General features: G+C 42.9%; 1 protein-coding gene across 1 annotated transcript in view; it reads right to left on the reverse strand.

Moving 5' to 3' along the window:
- Nucleotides 1-327: 327 nt before the first annotated feature.
- LOC143677142 (tumor necrosis factor receptor superfamily member 10B-like) overlaps nucleotides 328-23,174 on the reverse strand; it is an 83,533-nt gene continuing 60,686 nt past the window's right edge. Inside the window, exons 6-9 of the mRNA XM_077152788.1 lie at nucleotides 23,045-23,076; nucleotides 22,454-22,630; nucleotides 2,029-2,104; nucleotides 328-860 (exon numbers count right to left, since the gene is read on the reverse strand). Of these exons, the coding sequence (XP_077008903.1) occupies nucleotides 610-860; nucleotides 2,029-2,104; nucleotides 22,454-22,630; nucleotides 23,045-23,076 (536 nt within the window). The 3' untranslated portion in view covers nucleotides 328-609. The remainder of the gene's footprint in view (nucleotides 861-2,028; nucleotides 2,105-22,453; nucleotides 22,631-23,044; nucleotides 23,077-23,174) is intronic.

Consider the following 23,174-nt stretch of genomic DNA (forward strand, 5'->3'; position numbering starts at 1 on the left):
AAAAACATATCGTACAGCTTTGTGCAATAATAGACATAATCAGTGTGCACACCAGCATGAATGGCTCACCTTGAGTAACCCACAGTGCCTTGGGCGTAGTCAAGGCCAGACCACGTATCTGGTTCCCCAATGATGGGGACAGAGGCTACTTTTAATACAGTTTTAAAAAGTACTGAATGTTTAAGTTAAAACTAGTTCTTGGAAACAAACAAGCAAGACATAAAAACAATTTATATTATGACAAAAAGAACTGCCATGAAATGAAAAGAATGATATCAGGAAACAACGGTCAATGCCCACAAACAAATAAGAAGCCCTCACATAGAGTCATACTATGAAACTTCTACAGTTTATTGCACAGAACATACAAAAATGACTCCAAGTCCACTGAAAGAGCGCTAGCCTATTCAAACCACTGTTGGATGTTGGATGGCAGAGTTTCTTCATGTGAGATTTCACAGTTTATTCCAGGATGGGATCCAAACTTGTTTCTCTTTCAAGCAGCAAAGTCAACTAGGGAAGCTTTGATTTCAGAAGCAATCATTTCATTCCCATGTACACAGCCCAGGTTGTCTGCTGTGTGTTCCTGGCAGGTATATTTTCCAGAGCTCACAAGGTGGTCCTCAATTCCTTCCTTTGCATTTCTCTCTCCCAGGGCATCCAGCAGGCTGTTGACGGAGGCATCCCACCCGTTTTTGCTGAGCCGCTTGACCAGCATACTGTAGAATTCATCCTCAGCACCCCTGGCACAAACCTGGGCCACTTGATCTCACTGTCAGTCGGGTCCAGCAGCCTCAGGACCCATGTCCAGGAAATAAAAGGAATTAAGTCTGAATGGCAATTGAAGAAGCACTTCAGAGCTATGGGGAGAAAAGTGACAGTAAGTTTAGTTGGAATGCATGTCAGAGAGGGGGGAGGATCCTCAGTCAGGCCTAGAGCTCAAGGGGAGAACCTATGACCTATGACCCCCCTACTGTGGGACCCCTGTGGCTCCAAGGGGAGCAGCCTGTGCCCCCATCAACAAGGGATCAGCCACGTGGTCTGGCCTTGACTACGCCCAAGGCACTGTGGGTGACTCAAGGTTGACAGAGAATCCTGCCCTGGTTGCTGCCGACAACCCACCAGGGAGGCCGGATGGGCAGTTATGGAGAAAGAAGGGCCCACGGAGTATAAGACAGAGTGGAGGGACAGACTGCGGCTGCATTAGGACCACAGAGAAGGAAAACGTGGCTTAGGCTGAGCTCCTCAGGAGAGAAAGTCCCAGGGCTGCACCATCTGCCTCTAGAGGAAGAGCAAAGGCCTGGGGGGGATGAAGGTCTCCCGCTCTCCACCAGCTCAGCCCCACTGTCACTGGGCAGGGCGTGGTGGGACAAATGAACTCTGAGCAACAATAAGCCTGTAAGATGGAGCAAAATACAACCCATCCCATGGCACCGTGGTGGGGATGGAACAAGATGTGGGTGAAAATCCCTGGAAACCACCATCCAATAGAACCACAAGGGGAGCCACAAATACAATTTTATATTTTCTAACAGCTGCATTCCAAGCAGAAAGGTTAGAGATGACATTATTTTAAAATATATTTTCAATAACTTGGTCTAATCAAAATATGACTAGTTGACCATATAATCAATATACAAATTTTATTGACATTTTTACATTCTCTTTGCACTTTATCTTTGAAATCTGGTGTGAAGCTTACACTGCCGGCTCCCTGTGGACAGCGCAGCCCCTCGGAGGCCCTCAGAGTTTTCTCACTGTCAGCCTGGAGCACAAGTGAGGCGGGAGAACGATGGCAGGAGGGAAGGATGTGGAGATGCGGAACATTTTAGGGTTAGGGTGGGGCAGGGTGCAGGAGAGGAAGAAGGGCAGGAGAAGAGGATTTAGGGCCTGGTGTCCAGGGACCCCCAGTGTAGACGGCCCTGCACCCAGCGTCGCTGCCCTGCTGGGCCCTGACAGTTATGGGGACGACAGGGAGGGCACAGCCCCTGTTCCCTCCACTCCCTCTGCACAGGAAGAAATACTTACTTTCAATGGGGTCTGCACCATTCACTGGAAACAGCTCCTTCCTTCTCATGTGAGACCCTTGAGCCTTTACCTGTCCCTGCAAATCACAGTGGAGATCATCCTTATTCATGATTATGAGTCCTGATTCCAGAAGCGACCCTGACAGGCTGCTGTGAGACTTGGGACACCCACTCTCCTTTTTGGGGTCTGATAGAAACATCATTTAACACCCAACCTGCACCCCCACAGGCTTTGTTTGCTGTTTCTCACTAAGGCTTAAATAACACAGTCCTCAGGCGTTCCATCCCAGTTTCACCGTATAACCATCTCCCAAGTCACAGAGAAGATTTCCAGTACCCAAAAGTTACCCTTCAGTGGCTTCTCTAGTCCATATCCACCGATCCCAACATGAGATAACACTTCTGCACAGAAATTTTATGAGATTCAAACAGGAGAGTCTATATGGCAGTTTGGAAAGTCCAAAGGCAAGCTTATTCTGAAAAATCGAGAACTTTTTATTAACTATAATACATCATATCAGTAGAGTAAATAACAAGAAAACATCAAATAGTTCAATAGAGACTGAGAAGGCCTAAGATGAAATGAGACTCTGTTTCTGACTTGTGGACTTCGTGCTTGTCTGCATCCAACCAGGGTAAGGTCAAAGAGAGGGTGAAGAGTTTCTCCCACTGCTTAGCCTTTTTAGCTGGGAGAACTAGTTAGATAGCTCCAGCTATATCCAAGGGGGTTGGGAAATATAGCCCATGGCTTGGCAAGCTGCTTTCCAGGAACAACACCTAACTATGGAAAGGAGCATACATTTGGAGGTAGAAATGAGCTAAACCGCTAATTGTGCCTCCTCCTTCATTCTCCGACCATTAGCACAAAGTTTCTGACTGTGTAATAAACTTTGACTTAAGATTTGGGGTCACTGAGGGGATTTGCAGCAGAACCCAGAATCAGAAAAGAATTAATTATATACTTCTCCAGGCAAGTTTTCACTGCTTAATTTTAAAAAAATACAAAAAACAAAACACTTGTAGTGACATATACATAACTCAAAATTTCTCATTTTATCATGGTTAATGTTAAGCCTGTCTCTTATGCTTAGGAATTCCTCTGTCTTTCCTTTCCTTTCCTCTTTTCCCTCCCTATCCTTCCCTTCCCTATACGTTTCTTTCTTTTCCATTCCATTATTTCTTCATTCTTTTCTCTTCCAATACCTTACATAAGCATAAATAACTCTGAATAAAAATTAGAAAGAAAACAAGCAAGTGACAAATATATATGTCTCTTGCTTGCTATATATATACATATATGTATACACACACACACACAGGTGGCCTGTATGTACAGATCACATAAGAGGCATATATATACAAGGAGCACAGGAATAATAATCTCAGACATTTTCTCAGGCATGATTTTATGCACTTAATACCTACAGCCACTCTATAAGGCAGGGGCTATTATGAATTCCAGTTGTCAGATGAGAAAATTGAGACCCTAAGAGATGAGGTGATTTGCTCAAGGACACACAGCAGTATGTAGCAGTGCTAGGAGTCAAACTCAGGGAGTTTGTTTCCAGATACTGTAAACTTTATAACTGTGCTCTACTGCCTGTCATTGTGGAAACAAGCATCAAAACGAAAGGCAGAACTATTTACAGCAAAAGGAAAGAGAAGGGTATTTTAGTTGTGAGTTTCAGTCAGGAAAATAGAAACCACTCTGTGTGTAAAAGGGAATTTTATAAAGCTTAACAGTAGCTAATTTTTCCTGCTTAATTTAGCTATTTACATATATTTTAGCTTCTGAAATATCCAGCAAAAGCATTTGTGTCATTTTATATTCATGGCTATGCATTTAGTGTAAGTTAAGAATTATAAAGAAAAGAATTATGGGCCACATCAGGCTGAAAATAAACAATCCTGGCGCCAAGGTTACTTGTTGTAAAACTGTTAAGAAATGCTTATTGTAAAACTGTTCTTATCTGCTTTTTTGCAAAACAGCACCTGTGACCCATGCTCAACTCCCACCCCCCTCATCTTACCCTTTAAAAAGCTTTTGCAGACTTAAGTTCGGGGCTCTCTGTTTCTGCGTGTTCAGCGAGCCCCACACATATGTAAAAAATAAACCCCTTGCGTGTTGCATGAGAGAACGTCTCTTGAAGTCCTCCTTTGCGTGGCAAAATTCTCAAATTCTTACATTTGGAGGCCCCAGCGAGATCGGCTCTTCGTAAGGGGAGGCTCCAACAGCTCTTTCTCTCGGGGTAAGTGAGGCCTTTTTGTCTGAAGTGCGATCGCTTAGTCTGTCAGACTGGCAGTGACTGTCGGAGAGTCGCGTGAGCACTCCCCGACCGCAACCGGCAGACGAGTCCAGGGGTTGCAGGTCACTCTCCCGAGGGACGCCTCGGGATTAGGGGACCTCCGGGGACGCCTGGAGGCTTCCTACAGGGCCGACTCTGATTCTGTTTCCCTTCTGATGGGGGAAACTCGATCACAGTCATCAGGCCAGTCTGAGCTGTGTCTCTGAAACTCTGTAAATGTGGTGTGCCGGCTCTGCGTGTGTCTGTCTGTATTTGTGTGTTAGGAATTGTTTTTGTTTTACCGAAGATGGGTCAGGGAATGTCGACTCCACTTTCTCTGACCTTAAGACACTGGTCTGAGGTCAGGGAAAGAGGTCAGAATCTATCTCTTATTGTAAAAAAAAAAAAAAAAAAAGGCAAATGGCAGACCTTCTGCTCGGCCGAGTGGCCCTCTTTAATGTAGAATGGCCTCGGAAAGGAGCTTTTCATCTCCCCTTGATTCGGGCCGTCAAGTCAGTCATCTTCCGCCCTGACCCGTATGGCCACCCGGACCAGCAGCCTTACATCATGGTTTGGCAGGACCTGTGTGAAAACCCACCTCCGTGGGTAAAGCCGTTTCTTATTCCTCTTGGTCAACATGACTCTCCCTCTGTACTCCCAATCAAGGTGCCGGGTCCTTCTCAAGCTCCGAAACTCTATCCTTCCTTACCTCCTGCAGTCCTACCGGAATTCCAATCGGATCTACTCCTCTTCAACGCAGGTCCTTCTTCCCCTCCTCCCTACCCTTCAGCTCTGGTACAGGACCCCCCTTCTCTCAGCTCACCTTCTCCCTCCTCTAGTTCTCTCTCCCCGCTCTCTTCCATTTCCTCTTCGCAGGTTCACCAAGAGACAATCCCAGATGAACCAGGACCGGCACATAGTACACGAAGCAGACGAGCACTAAGCCCATCTGATGTGGCAGTCACTCTCCCCCTCAGACCGTACGAGCCTCCAGTGAATGATGAACACGGGAGAAAAATGCCCGCTCTACAATACTGGCCCTTTTCCTCCTCTGACTTATATAACTGGAAAAATAATAACCCTCATTTTTCCGAGGCTCCCACTAGGCTGACTGGATTGGTGAAGTCCCTTATGTTCTCTCACCAGCCCACTTAAGATGATTGTCAACAACTCCTGGGGACTCTCTTCACCATGGAGGAGCAAAATCGAATCCTACTGGAAGCCAGGAAGGAAGTTCCTGGACAAGACGGGAGACCCACCCAACTCCAGCATGTCATCGACAATCGGTTCCCGCTGCGCCGCCCTAATTGGGACCCGAACACCTCTGAAGGTAGGGAGCATCTGTCCATCTATCGCCAGACTCTAGTAGCGGGTCTCCGAGCAGCCGCACACCGGCCCACCAATTTGGCCAAGGTAAGAGAGGTTATTCAGGGAGCGGACGAATCGCCCTCAGTCTTTTTAGAAAAACTAATGAAAGCATACCGTAGGTATACTCCCTTTGATCCTCAATCAGAGGATCAAAGAGCCTCAGTGGCCATGGCCTTTATCGGCCAATCAGCTCCAGACATTAAACACAAGCTGCAGCGCTTAGAGGGGTTGCAGGACCTAGCCTTGCGAGATTTAATCAAAAAAGCTGAAAAAATGTTTTATAAGAGAGAGAGGAAAAAGAGTTGGTAAGAGAGAAAAGGAGAACGAAAGAATTAACAAAAATCCTGGCCACAGTAGTTAAAAAAAACACTGAAGGTAGAGGACAAGCTAAAGAAAATCCCTCGGGTCGGCGTTATCATACCCCTCTTAATCCAGACCAATGCGCCTACTGCAAAGAAACTGGGCACTGGGCCAAAAACTGTCCGGAAAACAAAACAAAACAAAACAAAAAACGGAGGGGTACTAGGCCCCCAAATTGGCAACAACCGGCCACGTTGGCTCTAGAAAGTGAAGACTAGGGAAGTCAGGGCTCGGCACCCCTCCCCGAGCTCAGGGTAAAATTTAATGTGGAGGGGGTACCAATTAATTTTGGAGTCGACACGGGAGCAGTAATATCGGCCCTCCAAGAACCCATAGGCCCGCTCTCTACAAAAAGGTCCTTGGTGCGGGGAGCAAATGGCAGTCGCTACTGCACCTGGACTACCAAAAGAACCATGGACCTGGGGAAGGGGAAGGTTCAACACTCCTTCCTAGTTATCCCTGAGTGCCCTGCCCCGCTTATAAGAAAAAACTTGTTAACTAAACTAAGGGCGAGAATCACCTTCAATCCTAAGGGGCCAAAGGTGAAATTTTTAAACCCGCTAGTAAGCCAACCTGTAATAACTGCCCTCACCTTGCCAGTCGAAAAAAAATATCAGCTATATATAAAACCAAAACAGCTCCACAGTTCTATTCCTCAGGACTGGCTTAAAGAATTCCCTAATTTCTATTCCGGCGCCTCCACTCCGTCCCCTGCGGGTCTCTTCCGTGTGCAATGGACGGCATTGTCCCAGATATATCAGTTGGTACAAAGCGGGGATCAGACGAGCTTTTCTCTACCTGTGTTACTAACGGACCCTTTATCATGAGCAGCAACTCAGCCTCTGCAGCAAATGGGAACGACAGCAAGAAGTTCAAAGGGGACAGCAGGAGCACGGGGGTCCCATCCAGAGTGATCCACGTCCGGAAGCTTCCGAGTGACGTCACTGAGGGCAAGGTTATATCAGGGAACTCAAGGACAATATGAACCGCACAAATATACGTGTTGTGGGTGTCCCAGAAGGAGAAGAGAAGGGAAAAGGAGGAGAAAAACTAATGGAAGAAATTATCACTGAAAATTTCCCAACTCTTATGAAAGACCTAAAATTACAGATCCAAGAAGTGCAGCGCACCCCAAAGAGATTAGACCCAAATAGGCGTTCTCCAAGACACTTACTAGTTAGACTGTCAGAGGTCAATGAGAAAGAGAGGATCTTGAAAGCAGCAAGAGAAAAACAATCCATCACATACAAGGGAAACCCAATAAGACTATGTGTAGATTTCTCAGCAGAAACCATGGAAGCTAGAAGACAGTGGGATGATATATTTAAAATACTAAAAGAGAAAAACTGCCAACCAAGACTCCTATATCCAGCAAAATTATCCTTCAAAAATGAGGGAGAAATTAAAACATTCTCAGACAAAAAGTCACTGAAAGAATTTGTGACCAAGAGACCAGCTCTGCAAGAAATACTAAAGGGAGCACTAGAGTCAGATACAAAAAGACAGAAAAGAGAGATATGGAAAAGAGTGTAGAAAGAAGGAAAATCAGATATGATATATATAATACAAAAGGCAAAATGTTAGAGGAAAATATTATCCAAACAGTAATAACACTAAATGTCAATGGACTGAATTCCCCAATCGAAAGACATAGATTGGCAGAATGGATTAAAAAACAGGATCCTTCTATATGCTGTCTACAGGAAACACATCTTAGACCCAAAGATAAACATAGGTTGAAAGTGAAAGGTTGGGAAAAGATATTTCATGCAAATAACAACCAGAAAAGATCAGGAGTGGCTATACTAATATCCAACAAATTAGACTTCAAATGTAAAGCAGTTAAAAGAGACAAAGAAGGACACTATATACTAATAAAAGGAACAATTAAACAAGAAGACATAACAATCATAAATATTTATGCACCGAACCAGAATGCCCCAAAATACGTGAGGAATACACTGCAAACACTGAAAAGGGAAATAGACTCATATACTATAATAGTTGGAGACTTCAACTCACCACTCTCATCAAGGGACAGAACATCTAGACAGAAGATCAACAAAGAAATAGAGAATCTGAATATTACTATAAATGAACTAGACTTAATAGACATTTATAGGACATTACATCCCACAACAGCAGGATACACCTTTTTCTCAAGTGCTCATGGATCATTCTCAAAAATAGACCATATGCTGGGTCACAAAGCAAGTCTTAACAAATTTAAAAAGATTGAAATCTTACACAACACTTTCTCGGACCATAAAGGAATGATGTTGGAAATCAATAATAGGCAGAGTGCCAGAAAATTCACAAATACGTGGAGGCTCAACAACATACTCCTAAACAACGAGTGGGTCAAAGAAGAAATTGCTAGAGAAATTAGCAAATACCTCGAGGCGAATGAAAATGAAAACACAACATATCAAAACTTATGGGACGCAGCAAAGGCAGTGCTAAGAGGGAAATTTATTGCTCTAAATGCCTATATCAGAAAAGAAGAAAAGGCAAAAATTCAGGAATTAACTATCCATTTGGAAGAACTGGAGAAAGAACAGCAAGCTAACCCCAAAGCAAGCAAAAGGAAAGAAATAACAAAGATTAGAGCACAAATAAATGAAATTGAAAACATGAAAACAATAGAGAAAATCAATAAGGCCAGAAGTTGGTTCTATGAGAAAATCAATAAGATTGATGGGCCCTTAGCAAGATTGACAAAAAGAAGAGAGAGGATGCAAATAAATAAGATCAGAAATGGAAGAGGAGACATAACTACTGACCTCACAGAAATAAAGGAGGTAATAACAGGATACTATGAACAACTTTACGCTAATAAATACAACAATTTAGAGGAAATGGACGGGTTCCTGGAAAGACATGAACAACCAACTTTGACTCAAGAAGAGATAGATGATCTCAACAAACCAATCACAAGTAAAGAAATCGAAGCAGTCATTCAAAAGCTTCCTAAAAAGAAAAGTCCAGGACCAGACGGCTTCACATGCGAATTCTATCAAACATTCCAGAAAGAATTAGTACCAACTCTCCTCAAACTCTTCAAAAAAATCGAAGTGGAGGGAAAACTACCTAACTCATTCTATGAAGCCAACATTACCCTCATACCAAAACCAGGCAAAGATATTACAAGAAAAGAAAACTACAGGCCGATCTCTCTAATGAATATAGATGCAAAAATCCTCAATAAAATTCTAGCAAATCGTATCCAACAACACATTAAAAGAATTATTCATCATGACCAAGTAGGATTCATCCCAGGTATGCAAGGATGGTTCAACATAAGAAAATCAATTAATGTAATACACCATATCAACAAATTAAAGCAGAAAAATCACATGATCATCTCAATTGATGCAGAGAAGGCATTTGACAAGATTCAACATCCTTTCCTGTTGAAAACACTTCAAAGGATAGGAATACAAGGGAACTTCCTTAAAATGATAGAGGGAATATATGAAAAACCCACAGCTAATATCATCCTTAATGGGGAAAAATTGAAAACGTTCCCCCTAAGATCAGGAACAAGACAAGGATGTCCACTATCACCACTATTATTCAACATTGTGTTGGAGGTTCTAGCCAGAGCAATTAGACAAGAAAAAGAAATACAAGGCATCAAAATTGGAAAGGAAGAAGTAAAACTATCACTGTTTGCAGACGATATGATACTATACGTCGAAAACCCGGAAAAATCCACAACAAAACTACTAGAGCTAATAAATGAGTACAGCAAAGTAGCAGGTTACAAGATCAACATTCAAAAATCTGTAGCATTTCTATACACTAGCAATGAACAAGCGGAGGGGGAAATCAAGAAACGAATCCCATTTACAATTGCAACTAAAAGAATAAAATACCTAGGAATAAATTTAACTAAAGAGACAAAAGACCTATACAAAGAAAACTACAAAAAACTGCTAAAAGAGATCACAGAAGACCTAAACAGATGGAAGGGCATACTGTGTTCATGGATTGGAAGACTAAATATAGTTAAGATGTCAATCCTACCTAAATTGATTTACAGATTCAATGCAATACCAATCAAAATCCCAACAACTTATTTTTCAGAAATAGAAAAACCAATAAGCAAATTTATCTGGAAGGGCAGGGTGCCCCGAATTGCTAAAAACATCTTGAGGAAAAAAAACGAAGCTGGAGGTCTTGCGCTGCCAGACTTTAAGGCATATTATGAAGCCACAGTGGTCAAAACAGCATGGTATTGGCATAAAGATAGATATATCGACCAATGGAATCGAATAGAGTGCTCAGATATAGACCCTCTCATCTATGGACATTTGATCTTTGATAAGGGAGTCAAGCCAACTCACCTGGGACAGAACAGTCTCTTCAATAAATGGTGCCTAGAGAACTGGATATCCATATGCAAAAGAATGAAAGAAGACCCATATCTCACACCCTATACAAAAGTTAACTCAAAATGGATCAAAGATCTAAACATTAGGTCTAAGACCATAGAACAGTTAGAGGAAAATGTAGGGAGATATCTTATGAATCTTACAATTGGAGGCGGTTTTATGGACCTTACACCTAAAGCAAGAGCACTGAAGAAGGAAATAAATAAATGGGAACTCCTCAAAATTAAACACTTTTGTGCATCAAAGAACTTCATCAAGAAAGTTGAAAGACAGCCTACACAATGGGAATCAATATTTGGAAATGACATATCAGATAAAGGTCTAGTATCCAGAATTTATAATGAGATTGTTCAACTCAACAACAAAAAGATAGCCAACCCAATTACAAAATGGGAAAAAGACTTGAATAGACACCTCTCAGAGGAGGAAATACAAATGGCCAAAAGACACATGAAGAGATGCTCAATGTCCCTGGCCATTAGAGAAATGCAAATCAAAACCACAATGAGATATCATCTCACACCCACCAGAATGGCCATTATCAACAAAACAGAAAATGACAAGTGCTGGAGAGGATACGGTGAAAGAGGCACACTTATCCACTGTTGGTGGGAATGTCAAATGGTGCAACCACTGTGGAAAGCAGTTTGGCGGTTCCTCAAAAAGCTGAATATAGAATTGCCATACGACCCAGCAATACCATTGCTGGGAATCTACTCAAAGGAATTAAGGGCAAAAACTCAAACAGACATTTGCACACCAATGTTTATAGCAGCGTTATTTACAATTGCAAAGAGATGGAAACAGCCAAAATGTCCATCAACAGACGAGTGGCTAAACAAACTGTGGTATATACATACGATGGAATATTATGCAGCGTTAAGACAGGATAAACTTATGAAGCATGTAATAACATGGATGGACCTAGAGAACATTATGCTGAGTGAGTCTAGCCAAAAGCTAAAAGACAAATACTGTATGGTCCCAATGATGTGAATCGACACTCGAGAATAAACTTGGAATATGTCATTGGTAACAGAGTTCAGCAGGAGTTAGAAACAGGGTAAGATAATGGGTAATCGGAGCTGATGGAATACAGACGGTGCAATAGGACTAGATACAAAAACTCAAAAATGGACAGTACAATAATACCTAATTGTAAAGTAATCATGTTAAAATACTGAACGAAGCTGCATCCGAGCTATAGGTTTTTGTTTTGTTTTGTTTTGTTTGTTTTGTTCTTATTATTATTACTTTTATTTTTTTCTCTATATTAACACTCTATATCTTTTTCTGTTGTGTTGCTAGTTCTTCTAAACCGATGCAAATGTACTAAGAAACGATGATCATGCATCTATGTGATGATGTTAAGAATTACTGATTGCATATGTAGAATGGTATGATGTCTAAAAAAAAAAAATGGTCAGCACAATACTGCCTAATTGTAATGTAATTATGTTGGAACGCTGAATGAAGCTGCATCTGATCTACAGTTTTTTTTTGTTGTTTGTTTTGTTTTTTTTTCTCTTATATATTTTTGTACTTTTTATTTTTATTTGTGTTTTCTCTCTGTGTTATCACTTTATTTCTTTTTCTGTTGTCGTGCTATTTCTTTCTCTAAATCGATGCATATGTACTGAGAAATGATGACCATACACCTATGTGATGATATTAAGAATTACTGATTGCATATGTAGAATGGATTGATTTCTAATGTTGTGTTAGTTAATTTTTTTAATTAATAAAAAAAATTAAAAAATAATTAAAAAAAAAAAAAAAGAATTCCCTAATTCCTGGGCAGAAGTTGCCAGGTTAGAGTTGGCGGTCAATCAGCCCCCAGTAATAATGACCCTAAAGCCCACCACCTCTGCAATTCGGGTAAAACAACACTACTTAAGCAAGGAAGACCGGGAAGGAATCAAGCCCCATATAAAAAAATTCCTTGGCTTGGAAGTACTTAAGCCCTGTCAATCAGCCTGGAACACTCCCTTATTGCCGGTCAAAAAGCCAGGGACTAGAGACTATAGACCGGTGCAAGACTTACGGGAAATAAATAGCAGAGTGCAGGACATACATCCTACTGTGCCAAATCCCTATAACCTGCTCAGCACTCTCCATCCTAAAAAGACTTGTTATACTGTGCTTGATCTAAAAAAAATACTTTCTTCTGCCTGCCCTTGCATAAGGACAGTCAACCCTTATTCGCTTTCAAGTAGATCGATCCAGAGACGGGATCCTCGAACCAACTGACTTGGACACGCTTGCCCCAGGGGTTCAAAAACTCCCCCACCATTTTTGACGAAACTCTTCATAAAGACTTAAGCTCCTTCAGAATTCAGCATCCCAGAGTCACCTTGCTACAATATGTGAATGACTTACTGTTAGCAGCAGACACTAAGGAGGACTGTGAGTATGGAACCCGAAAACTGTTAAATAAGCTAGCCACATTAAGGTACCGAGCCTCGGCCAAAAAGGCCCAAATCTGTAAAAGGGAAATAATCTTACTGGAATATACTCTTAAGAATGGAAAGCAATGGCTCACCGAGGCTAAAAAAAAAACTGTAACACAGATACCCCCGCCCACGACCCAAAAGCAGCTATGAAAGTTCTTAGGGACAGCGGAATTCTGCTGGTTTTAAATCCCAAGGTTTGCAGCCCTTGCTGCCCCATTATTCCCCTTGCTCAAAGGGAGCGCTGATTTCCAGTAGGAAATAAAACAGCAGGAAGCCTTCAACAGCATTAAAAAAGCACTCCTGTCAGCTCCAGCTTTAACCCTCCCAATCGTGAATAAACCTTTCACGCTCTACATAGAAAAAAGAAGAGGCGTGCCTAGAGGGGTCCTAACACAGGCTTTAGGCCCCTGGAAAAGACCGGTAGCCTATCTGTCCAAGCGATTAGATTCAGTTGCCAGCGGATGGCCATGCTGTCTCAAGGCCATCGTGGCAACTGCCCTCCTGGCAAAAGACGCAGACAAACTCACTCTAGGACAGAAGCTGACCATAATAGCCCCTCACGCCCTGGAGAGCATAATCCACCAGCCTCCAGATAGATGGATGTCAAATGCCAGAATTACCCACTATCAGAGCATCCTCCTAAACAAAGACAGGGTGACTTTCGGGGCCCCGTCAGCTTTAAACCCCGCTACCCTGCTCCCGGACAAGACCGCGGGACCTGTGCAGCACACTTGCCAAAAAATATTAGCTGAAAAGACCGGAATCCGCAGAAAATTAAAAAACCAATCATTGCCTAACTCGGAGGTAACCTGGTTTTCGGACGGAAGCAGCTTTCTCCAACACGGTAAGAGGCGAGCGTGAGCAGCAGTAGTCAGTGGGACAAAAGTTATTTAATCTTCTAGCCTCCCGGAGGGAACATCTGCCCAAAAGGCTGAACTAATTGCCCTCACAAAAGCTCTAAAATTAGCAAAAAAAAAAGCGAGCGACTATCTATACAGATAGCCGTTCTGCCTTTACTACTGCCCACGTACATGAGGCAATTTACCAACAAAGAGGGCTATTAACCTCAGCTGGTAAAAAAAAATCAAACACAAAGAGTCTCGGACCCAATAACCCTGGGTAATAAGCGAGCAGATGAAAAAGCAAAAGCGGCAGCATTAAAAGACCTTATAAACTTGGTCCTAATAGCCAAAGAAAACCAGCAACCCCCTGAAACACTATCTGAAGTTGCACCCCTAGGAGAATCGGAAGCCCTAGCTTACATACAGCAGGTCCACCAGCTCACTCACCTGGGGACAGGGAAACTACAGCAGCTCCTGCAAGACCAGAGGGAATTGTACCCTCTGGCAGCCTCAAAAAAGAAAAAGCTGGCAGATCGCGTAGCCAGAAAATGTCAGGCGTGTCAAATTGTAAACGCCTACCCCACAAAAGCTCCTAACGGAAAAAGACTAAGGGGAACTTAACCTGGGCAGTTCTGGGAAGTCGACTTTACTGAAATTAAACCTGCAAAATATGGACTTAAATACTTACTAGTTTTTATAAACACCTTTTCAGGATAGGTTGAAGCCTACCCAACTAAAAAAAAAACGGCCCAGGTCATAATCAAAAAAATTATGGAAAAAATTTTTCCCCGGTTCGGTCTACCAAAGGTAATAGGGTCAGATAACGGACCCGCATTTGTAGCCCAGGTAAGTCAGGGTGTGGCCAGGATATTGGGGATTAATTGGAAATTGCATTACGCATACAGACCCCAAAGTTCAGGACAAGTAAAAAAAATAAACAGGACAATTAAAGAGACCCTAACCAAATTAACTACAGAAACTGGCTTAAAAAATTGGACCATGCTCCTACCTTATGCCCTGTTCAGAGCCAGAAATACCCCCTCTGCTCTCTTGTGTAATCTAACCCCTTATAAAATCTTATATGGAGCGCCAACTCCAGTCAAGGACATGTCCTCCATTCTAAAAATTAATAGTTCCTTTCATACCCCCTTGCTTGACAGGCTGCGAGCCTTAGAAAAAGCCCAGCGGTTCCTGTGGTGGCAGCTCTCCACCTCCTACCAGCCAGAAAACAACAGAACTCCGCATCAATATCAGGTGGGAGACTTCGTCTATGTCCGCCGCCACCAGGTCCAGACTCTTAAACCTCACTGGAAAGGACCGTATCAGGTACTCTTGACCACCCCCACCGCAGTCAAGGTCAATGGCATCGCATCCTGGATCCATGCGTCTCATCTCAAACCTGCGCCTTCGCCCTCTTAGTCCCAATGAAAACTGAAAAGGACTGACAATCCTCTCAAGCTGCGGGTTCGTAAAATTACTACTCCTTCTCCTCCCTCCCCCACGGGAACCCAATTCCAACCCTCATAAGCCTTGGAAATGAACAATATCCAGATGGGAAAATGGGAAGACTATAAAAACTTGGGAAGGAGCAGGGGAGCCTTCGTTCTGGTACCCCCTTGTAATCTTACCACTCTGGGGGTAACTGTCGCTGCCGGTATAGGCACAGGGACTGCTGCCATTGTACATAGCAATCAACAAACCAGTCAATTACAAGCCGCGATAAATCAAGACTTAAAAAAAATAAAAAAATCTGTCTCAGCCCTTCAAAACTCTCTAACCTCCCTTTCAGAAATAGTTCTGCAGAATAAGCGGGGACTTGGCTTACTTTTCCTTAAAGAAGGGGAACTATGTGCAGCTTTAAAAAAACAGTGTTGTTTCTATGTGGATCACTCTAGTGTTGTTAAAAAGTCCATGACAAAACTCAGAAAGCGCCTTTGTGAAAAAAAAAAAAAAAAAAGAGAGGCGCAACAGGAATGGTTTAAATCTTAGTTTACTAAGTCCCCCTGGTTAACGACGCTATTATCTGCTCTCGTTAGGCCTTTAATTGTGTTACTTTTAATAATAACTATAGGACCATGTATTCTAAATAAAATTATACAGTTTTTACAGGGGCAGATTGAAAATGTCAAATTAATGCTCATCAAACAACAGTTCTCAGTGTTAAATAATCCAGAAAATCTCTAAAATTAGAGATATATACGAAAAGGAGTGGGGAATGTAAAAGGGAATTTTATAAAGCTTAACAGTAGCTAATTTTTCCTGCTTAATTTAGCTATTTACATATATTTTAGCTTCTGAAATATCCAGCAAAAGCATTTGTGTCATTTTATATTCACGGCTATGCATTTAGTGTAAGTTAAGAATTATAAAGAAAAGAATTATGAGCCACATCAGGCTGAAAATAAACAATCCTGGCGCCAAGGTTACTTGTTGTAAAACTGTTAAGAAATGCTTGTTGTAAAACTGTTCTTATCTGCTTTTTTGCAAAACAGCACCTGTGACCCATGCTCAACCCCCACCCCCCTCATCTTACCCTTTAAAAAGCTTTTGCAGACTTAAGTTCGGGGCTCTCTGTTTCTGCGTGTTCAGCGAGCCCCACACATATGTAAAAAATAAACCCCTTGCGTGTTGCATGAGAAAACGTCTCTTGAAGTCCTCCTTTGCGTGGCAAAATTCTCAAATTCTTACATGTGTATATCAAACAGAGGGTAGTTAATCCAGGGAACTGGTTCCAAAAGGTATTGAAAGGGCAGAAGGAACGATCTGTTTTTAATCTTGTTTTAACCAGCCAACCAGGAGATTCTGATTGACCCTTAAAACTTGTGAATCACTACCCTAAGCCTGTCCCCTTTATAGACACCTGAATAAGACATTCATTGAACAATCCAAGGCATATAAACTTCTTTAGGTGAGTAGTCCAACAAAGGGGTAGGGTGAAGATGATTAGTTTGAGGATATAGCAAGTAGGCACTAACTCGGGTGAATAGTTAATACATTCTTAAAAACAGCATCACAGTGTAATGTTTTGGAAAAGTATTATGGGCTTTGAAGCCAGCAGATTCGAGTTCTAACTAGGCTCTGTCATTTACCCATCATGCGACGTTAGGGAAATTACTTATCCTCTGGGAGCCTCAGTGTCTTCTTTTGTAAAGAAGAGCAAAAGATACCTATTTTGTAAGGTTGCTGTAAGGAATGATAAAAATACACATAAAAATGAGTAAGCACTGAAAAACGATAGCTGTATGGTCAAGGAGGGGAGAAAATAAAAATCCTCCTTTAAGCTCAAAAAACGACAGGGCCAATGCTTGGCTAGCTCACCTTTGCAATTTATATTATCCTACTTAATGTCCAATTACCAGCAGCAACAAATCAGGAGATATTTTTTGAGTTGCTATTTTTGCTCCCCAACTGAGAAACTCTCTTTGTTCTGTCATACATGATGGCTGCTGTTTCTATTAAGGAAATAAAACCTCACAATTAGTCTTTCTTTTTTTTTTTCTTCCTTTAAAGGAGCAGTTGTGGATAATTAGTCATTTAAACAAGGGAATTAAAGGAAGCACTGTTTATCACTGGTCCTAGGCTCAAGTGTCATGTTGACAAGCTATACATACCATTCACTGATTACCTGAGGGAGATAAGCAAACTTATCAGGTAACAAGGTAGAGAGACAGGAGGTTGGAATTTGAAACCATGTAGGCTAAGATCTGCTGTGTGACGTTGGGCAAAATCCCTTATCTCCAAAGTTCAGTTTCCTCCTCTGGAAAAGGAGATAAGAACATCTACCTAAGAAAGATGTTTAAGAACATCAGGTATACAACTAGTTCCATTCCCCATCCCACACCATGGACAGCCCCTTCCAACATGAAAAAGCCCAAACAGGCAAGCTCAAACACCCCCAAAGAGTGGGAAAAAGATCAAAGCTGATGGTGAAGCCACACAGAATAGGTAAGGTTCAATAAAAGAGTAGGATTGCTAAACTATTATATCGACACCTTCCCCAGTCTCCAGCATCCCAAAGCAGCCAAAAGCAAAAACCCAAAATTCTGGAACTGCAAGCCACACCAAACTCTGAAATCTGTTCCACAACCCACTGATTCTGTGCACTCTGAAATCCACAGCTCCCCTGTATATATGTTTTTTCACAAAAAAGAAAAAAAAAAGTTGATTGTGATGATAAGTGCACAGTTATATAAATAATTTTTGAAAAACCATATGGAAGAGGTGGCTGCTCTTATCACATATTACAAAGCATTAGAAAATGAAATTTGGCAAAGTGGTATAAAATGTAATCCCTCTCAATTGAATCAGCACAGGCGTAACGGTTTTGGTAAAGATCACAAGAAATTATCTATAGTAATTGTTCTAATTTGCTAGCTGCCAGAATGCAATATACCAGAATCAGAAGGCTTTTAAAAATGGGAATTTAATAACTTGCTAGTTTACAGTTCTAAGGCTGAGAAAATGTCCCAATCAAAACAAGTCTATAGACATGTCCAAAAAGGCATCCAGGGATAGACACCTTGGTTCAAGAAGGCTGATGAAGCTCAGGGTATCTCTCTCAAGTAAGGAGGCACATAGCAAACATGTTCAGGGTTTCTCTCTCATCTGGAAAGGCACATGGCGAATACAGCGTCATCTGGTAGCTTTCTCTCCTGGCTTCCTGTTTCACGAAGCTCCCCGGGAGACGTTTTCCTTCTTCATCTCCAAAGGTCACAGGCTGGTAGACTCTCTGCTTCTCGTGGTTATGTCATTCTGCTCTCTCAGAATCTCTTGGCTTTCTCTCTTGTTGTTCTCTTTTCTAGGATTCCAGTAAACAAATCAAGACCCACCTGGAATGGGTGGAATCACGTCTCCACCTAATCCAGTTTAACAACCAGTCTTGACTGAGTCACATCCCCAGGGAGATGATCTAATTCCAGTTTCAAACATAAAGTACTGAATAGGGATTAGAAGAAATGGCTGCCTTTACAAAATGGGATCAAGATTAAAACATGGCTTTTCTAGGGTACATACATCCTTTCAAACCAGCACAGTAATTATCTAAAATAAAAGGAATAGAGGAATGGGGCAAAACTGGGGGAAACTGTCACTACATACTGACTGTATCCTATTCTATTGAAGTCTTCTGTGGCTCTTATGAAAAATGTCAACAGTGAATAAACACGATGGAGGGATTTTGAGCATTTACCTGTTCTTTTCTAATTTTCTCTTTATTAAAAAAGGAAAAGGAAAAACATAAAGGTGGACCGCTTGCCTTCCTCACCTCTCTCTTTGAAAGAGTATCTGTATATCATCTTACATGGGTTCTTAAGACATTTTCTGCCGGTTTACTCTTTGCTGTGCTGTGCCCTTGAATGCTTTCTCATAGCGTGGCCAAGAAACTAGGAAGTCAAAATTCGGCAACATATTTTGGTGAGCCAGGCAGGAGGCACTTTTCTCTGACTGCCTGGACTGGTGAGTACCAAGAAGCTTAATTGCGTGCTTACACTTTTTCTCCTCTCTTAGCTCACTGCTATTTTGTCCTATGTCTCATGCAACTCTGTGTCTCTAGGCATCTAGGGGCTCTGACCCAGGGCATGAACTCAGCTCACTCTGAGCCTCTGGTGCCCTCCTCAGAGGTGTCAGGAGTCCTGTCTCCCCACCGCATAGATCCAAGGAGGCTCAGGAGGGAAATTGTAAACAATGCTAATCCAGTTAAAAATAAGATGAACATAATATTGTCTATATTCTAAAATGTTAACTTCTGTGTGGGACAAAGAGCCAGAGTATTTTAAGTGAAAACTAATAATAATTATTATATATTTGCAAAGTCCAGCAAACTAAAAACCTAACAAACAAACATAACACTATTAAATTCTCCACCAGGTGAATTCCTTCTATTCTCTTAAGCAATGAGGGCTCCCAATTTAATAAAGCAAAATCCTTCCCCAGGGACGTTAGCTCAGAAAACAAACCAGTTGCCCTCATCTGAGTTCTACAACTAGGAAAAGGATAGTCCTGTATGCTCAAGCAGCAGTGTTGAAAGAGTGAAGCCTTTATCCAATTAAACACAACCAAGAGATACTCAATTTCTTAAATGCAACAACAAAAAACAGTGGTAATCCATTACCCTGGTCCTCAAAAAATTAACATGAACATCTCTCAAGGAAATAACCAGGCTGACATGGCAGCCAAAGAAGCAACCCAATTAATCAAGCTCCTTCTAAGCCTCATTCCTGTATCCCTTAAATTAGTACATGTGCCATTTACTACCCAGTTAAGCAGGAGCAAGCTGCACAGTTAAAATTTACTCTTTGACCTGAGAAATGGTCATTTCCTTCTCTCTTCCCCAGTTCTGGCTAATGCATCTCGTAGGCCCACTCATTCTAACCTCTTGCTATTGATCAGTCCTAGCATTTTAAAGCTTCTCACCAAGTTTCTTTCTTCCAGGCTAGAAGCCTTTCCCACCAAAGTAATGCTGATGCAAGGACTTCCAGCCATTCCACCCCTGTGGACTGCTCCCCTCTCACCTTAAATGAGTTAGCAAGAAAGTTCGGTACCCCATCAGGCAGGACCTCACCCTCTGACAAGCCAGAGTAGCTAGAGAGAAAGACATTCATCCTCAACACCCATTAAGATAAAGGGGTGAGAACTCTCAGAGGGGGGATTTGAGGCTGGCTAGAATAGGGAGAGACAGGAGTGAGGAAAAATCATATATATAAGGAAGCCCTTCGGCAAGGACAGTTAATCAAATCAGGAGGGCCTATGTCCTGGACAGACAACTTTCCCAGGGCTAGCCACTTATGGGAAACAATAATCAGCAGCTGACACATGTGAAGCCAAATGACCTCCACGTGAGGGAGTCATCTATGGAGAAGAGTGACGCCAACTGACCACCCAAATGTACTACCTACCACCAGACAGCGTCCTGGAGAGAAAGGAGGGTAGGAGGGAGTGCCCAGCACAAGGAAGAGGAGGGAAGTAAGTGATGCTAATCTATAAAAGCAAATGGCAGGCGGGCAATGGTGGCTCAGTGGTAGATTTCTTGCCTGGTGTGCTGCAGACCTGGGTTCGATTCCCGGTACCTGCCCATATTAAAGAAAAAGAAAATGGCCCCACACTGCCTAGTCCCTCTTGTCTCACTCATTTGTCTTTCTGAGAGGGCCCACGTGTCCTCTCACACGTGTTCTTGATAAATATTCTACCTCCTTATTCTGGAAAATACAAACAAAAAAGTCCCGTGGCACTGATGCAAGAAAGCTCAGGGCCCCGAGCAGCGCAGCTGGACAGAGAGCCCTGCCCACAGGGAAATGTGACGCGGCATGTGTTAGTTAGATTCAGTTGTCAGCTTGGCCAGGTGAGCATACCTAGTCTTGTTGCTGCAGACATAAGCCAATGGTATGTGAACCTCATCTGTTGCTAATTACATCTGCTGTCAGTTAGAAGGCATGTCTGCTGCAATGAGTGACGTTTGACTTAACTGGCTGGTGCTTAAATGAGAGAGCCCCAAGTAGCCCAGCCTAAGCAGCTCGGCATTCCTCATCTCAGCACTCGCAGCTCAGCCCAGGCCTTTGGCGATGCAGAAAGAAGTCATCCCGGGGAAAGTTATTGGAACCCAGGGGCCTGGAGAGAAGACCAGCAGAGACCATCTTGTGCCTTCCACGTAAGAAAGAACCTCAGTGGAAAGTTAGCTGCCTTTCCTCTGAAGAACCAACAAAATAAATCCCCTTTTATTAAAAGCCAATCCGTCTCTGGTGTGTTGCATTCCAGCAGCTAGCAAACTAGAACACGGCTTAAAGGAGGGACCAAGGCCACACAGTGGAAACAATCCGTTATTACATGACCTTGTAGACACGAGATACTCACAATCATTCTGGCAGCTCCTCATACATTTGGTTTCACAAATTAAATTTCCATCAAATTATGTAGCTGAATGGTACCAATCAAACACTGAAAATGAATCCTCCCTGCGAAATTAGAGACTTCATCCTATCTTATGTTGGGGAAAGGACTTTCTAAGTTTATGAATAAAATGAAAATAAACGTATCAACAGATTTAATTAGGAAAAATTTAAAACTACGATACATTTAAAATACTAGACAAAATGAAAAGGCAAACAGAATTAGGAATCTATCATTTGTATGGGAGAAAATGCAGGGGACAAAGACTGTGTCTTCATGGTAAAATGCTAACAGGCAGCACAAAAATCGTAAGAGGACAATTGTAAAAATTGGGATTGAAATGGTGAATAAATTGTGAAACGTTAGCCAATAGAAAAACAAATATTTAAACCCACTAATTTTTGTCTAGTTATCAAAAAATTTTTAAAGGAGCAGCCAATGTCAGCTCAAAACTGCCAAACCCTTTATGAGAAGCAAAACAGTGCATGTTTGTGTGTGTGAGTGTGTGTACACTGCACACATTGACCAAGAAATTCTACATCCTGTAGGAAGCCAGGCATCCAGCATGGCCAGATTTCCACTCACATATCACTGGAAACGATTTCAATAATTGGAAACGTCTAACATCCTGAGGAATAAACTCCTAAGCTGTGCAGAACGAGCTGCTCTGTCCGGGTGAGCATTGGCCCCCTGCAGGGACGACTCACCCTCACTTCGGCTCCCACCTCTCCCACGTCCACCCTGCCCCCAGGGCCAGGACAGCCGCCTGGGCTCCCCCACTTCCCCCTTTCTACCAGGAGCCCCAGGCGGCAGCGAGGGCACCCCTAGCCCATCCCTCACCAGGATGGGTTCTGCTTCCACAGGCTTCGGGGCAGCAGCTCCCGGCAGCTCTGCCTGATCCTGGCCTTGGGTTTCCTGTGCAGAGTCCAGGATGGACAGTGAGGAGCTCAGCATCTGGTTGTGAACATTCTCCTTTGATTCAGGCCCTCTTGGAAAGCGCCAACTCCTCATCATGACCTTGGGAAGGCAAAAACACAGGGGCTCAGGGGTCCACACAGTGGCTCCTGCAGGGACCCCTGGGTGTGGTGGGTCCTGTCGTCGTCCCGCTCCCAGGGGTGTCCCCCCAGGACACAGAGGCCCCACACCCCCAGGCCCCTGCTGTTGGCACCACGACCTGGTGCTGGACTCATGAGGCTTCACCTGGCTCGACTGTCACCACTCAACCCCCAGGTGCAGGGGTGAGGGCATGCGTGGGCCTCACAAGCAGGAGGTAAGACATGGTGCAGCACTGCCAGCAGGGCTCTGGGGCTCAGCCTGCACCTTTGCCTCTTACAGTCACCCCAGAGCCAACAGGCAAATACTCAGAGCTGGGAGTGAGCACAGGAGAAGTTCAGGGGCACTGGGGCTCTCCAGGAGGGACAAACAACTCACTCTCATCATGTAGCTGGAACGTCCTCCACAACCTGGAAGAGAAGAGGGTCTCATTTAGAAACTGGGGCACCTCTCTGCGGCTCCATCCTCCCCAAGGGCATATCCATTGGGGATGTCACTAGAGGCTCAC

The sequence above is a fragment of the Tamandua tetradactyla genome, chromosome 3 (assembly GCF_023851605.1).
Source record: "Tamandua tetradactyla isolate mTamTet1 chromosome 3, mTamTet1.pri, whole genome shotgun sequence".
NCBI classification, from domain to species: Eukaryota; Metazoa; Chordata; class Mammalia; order Pilosa; family Myrmecophagidae; genus Tamandua; species Tamandua tetradactyla.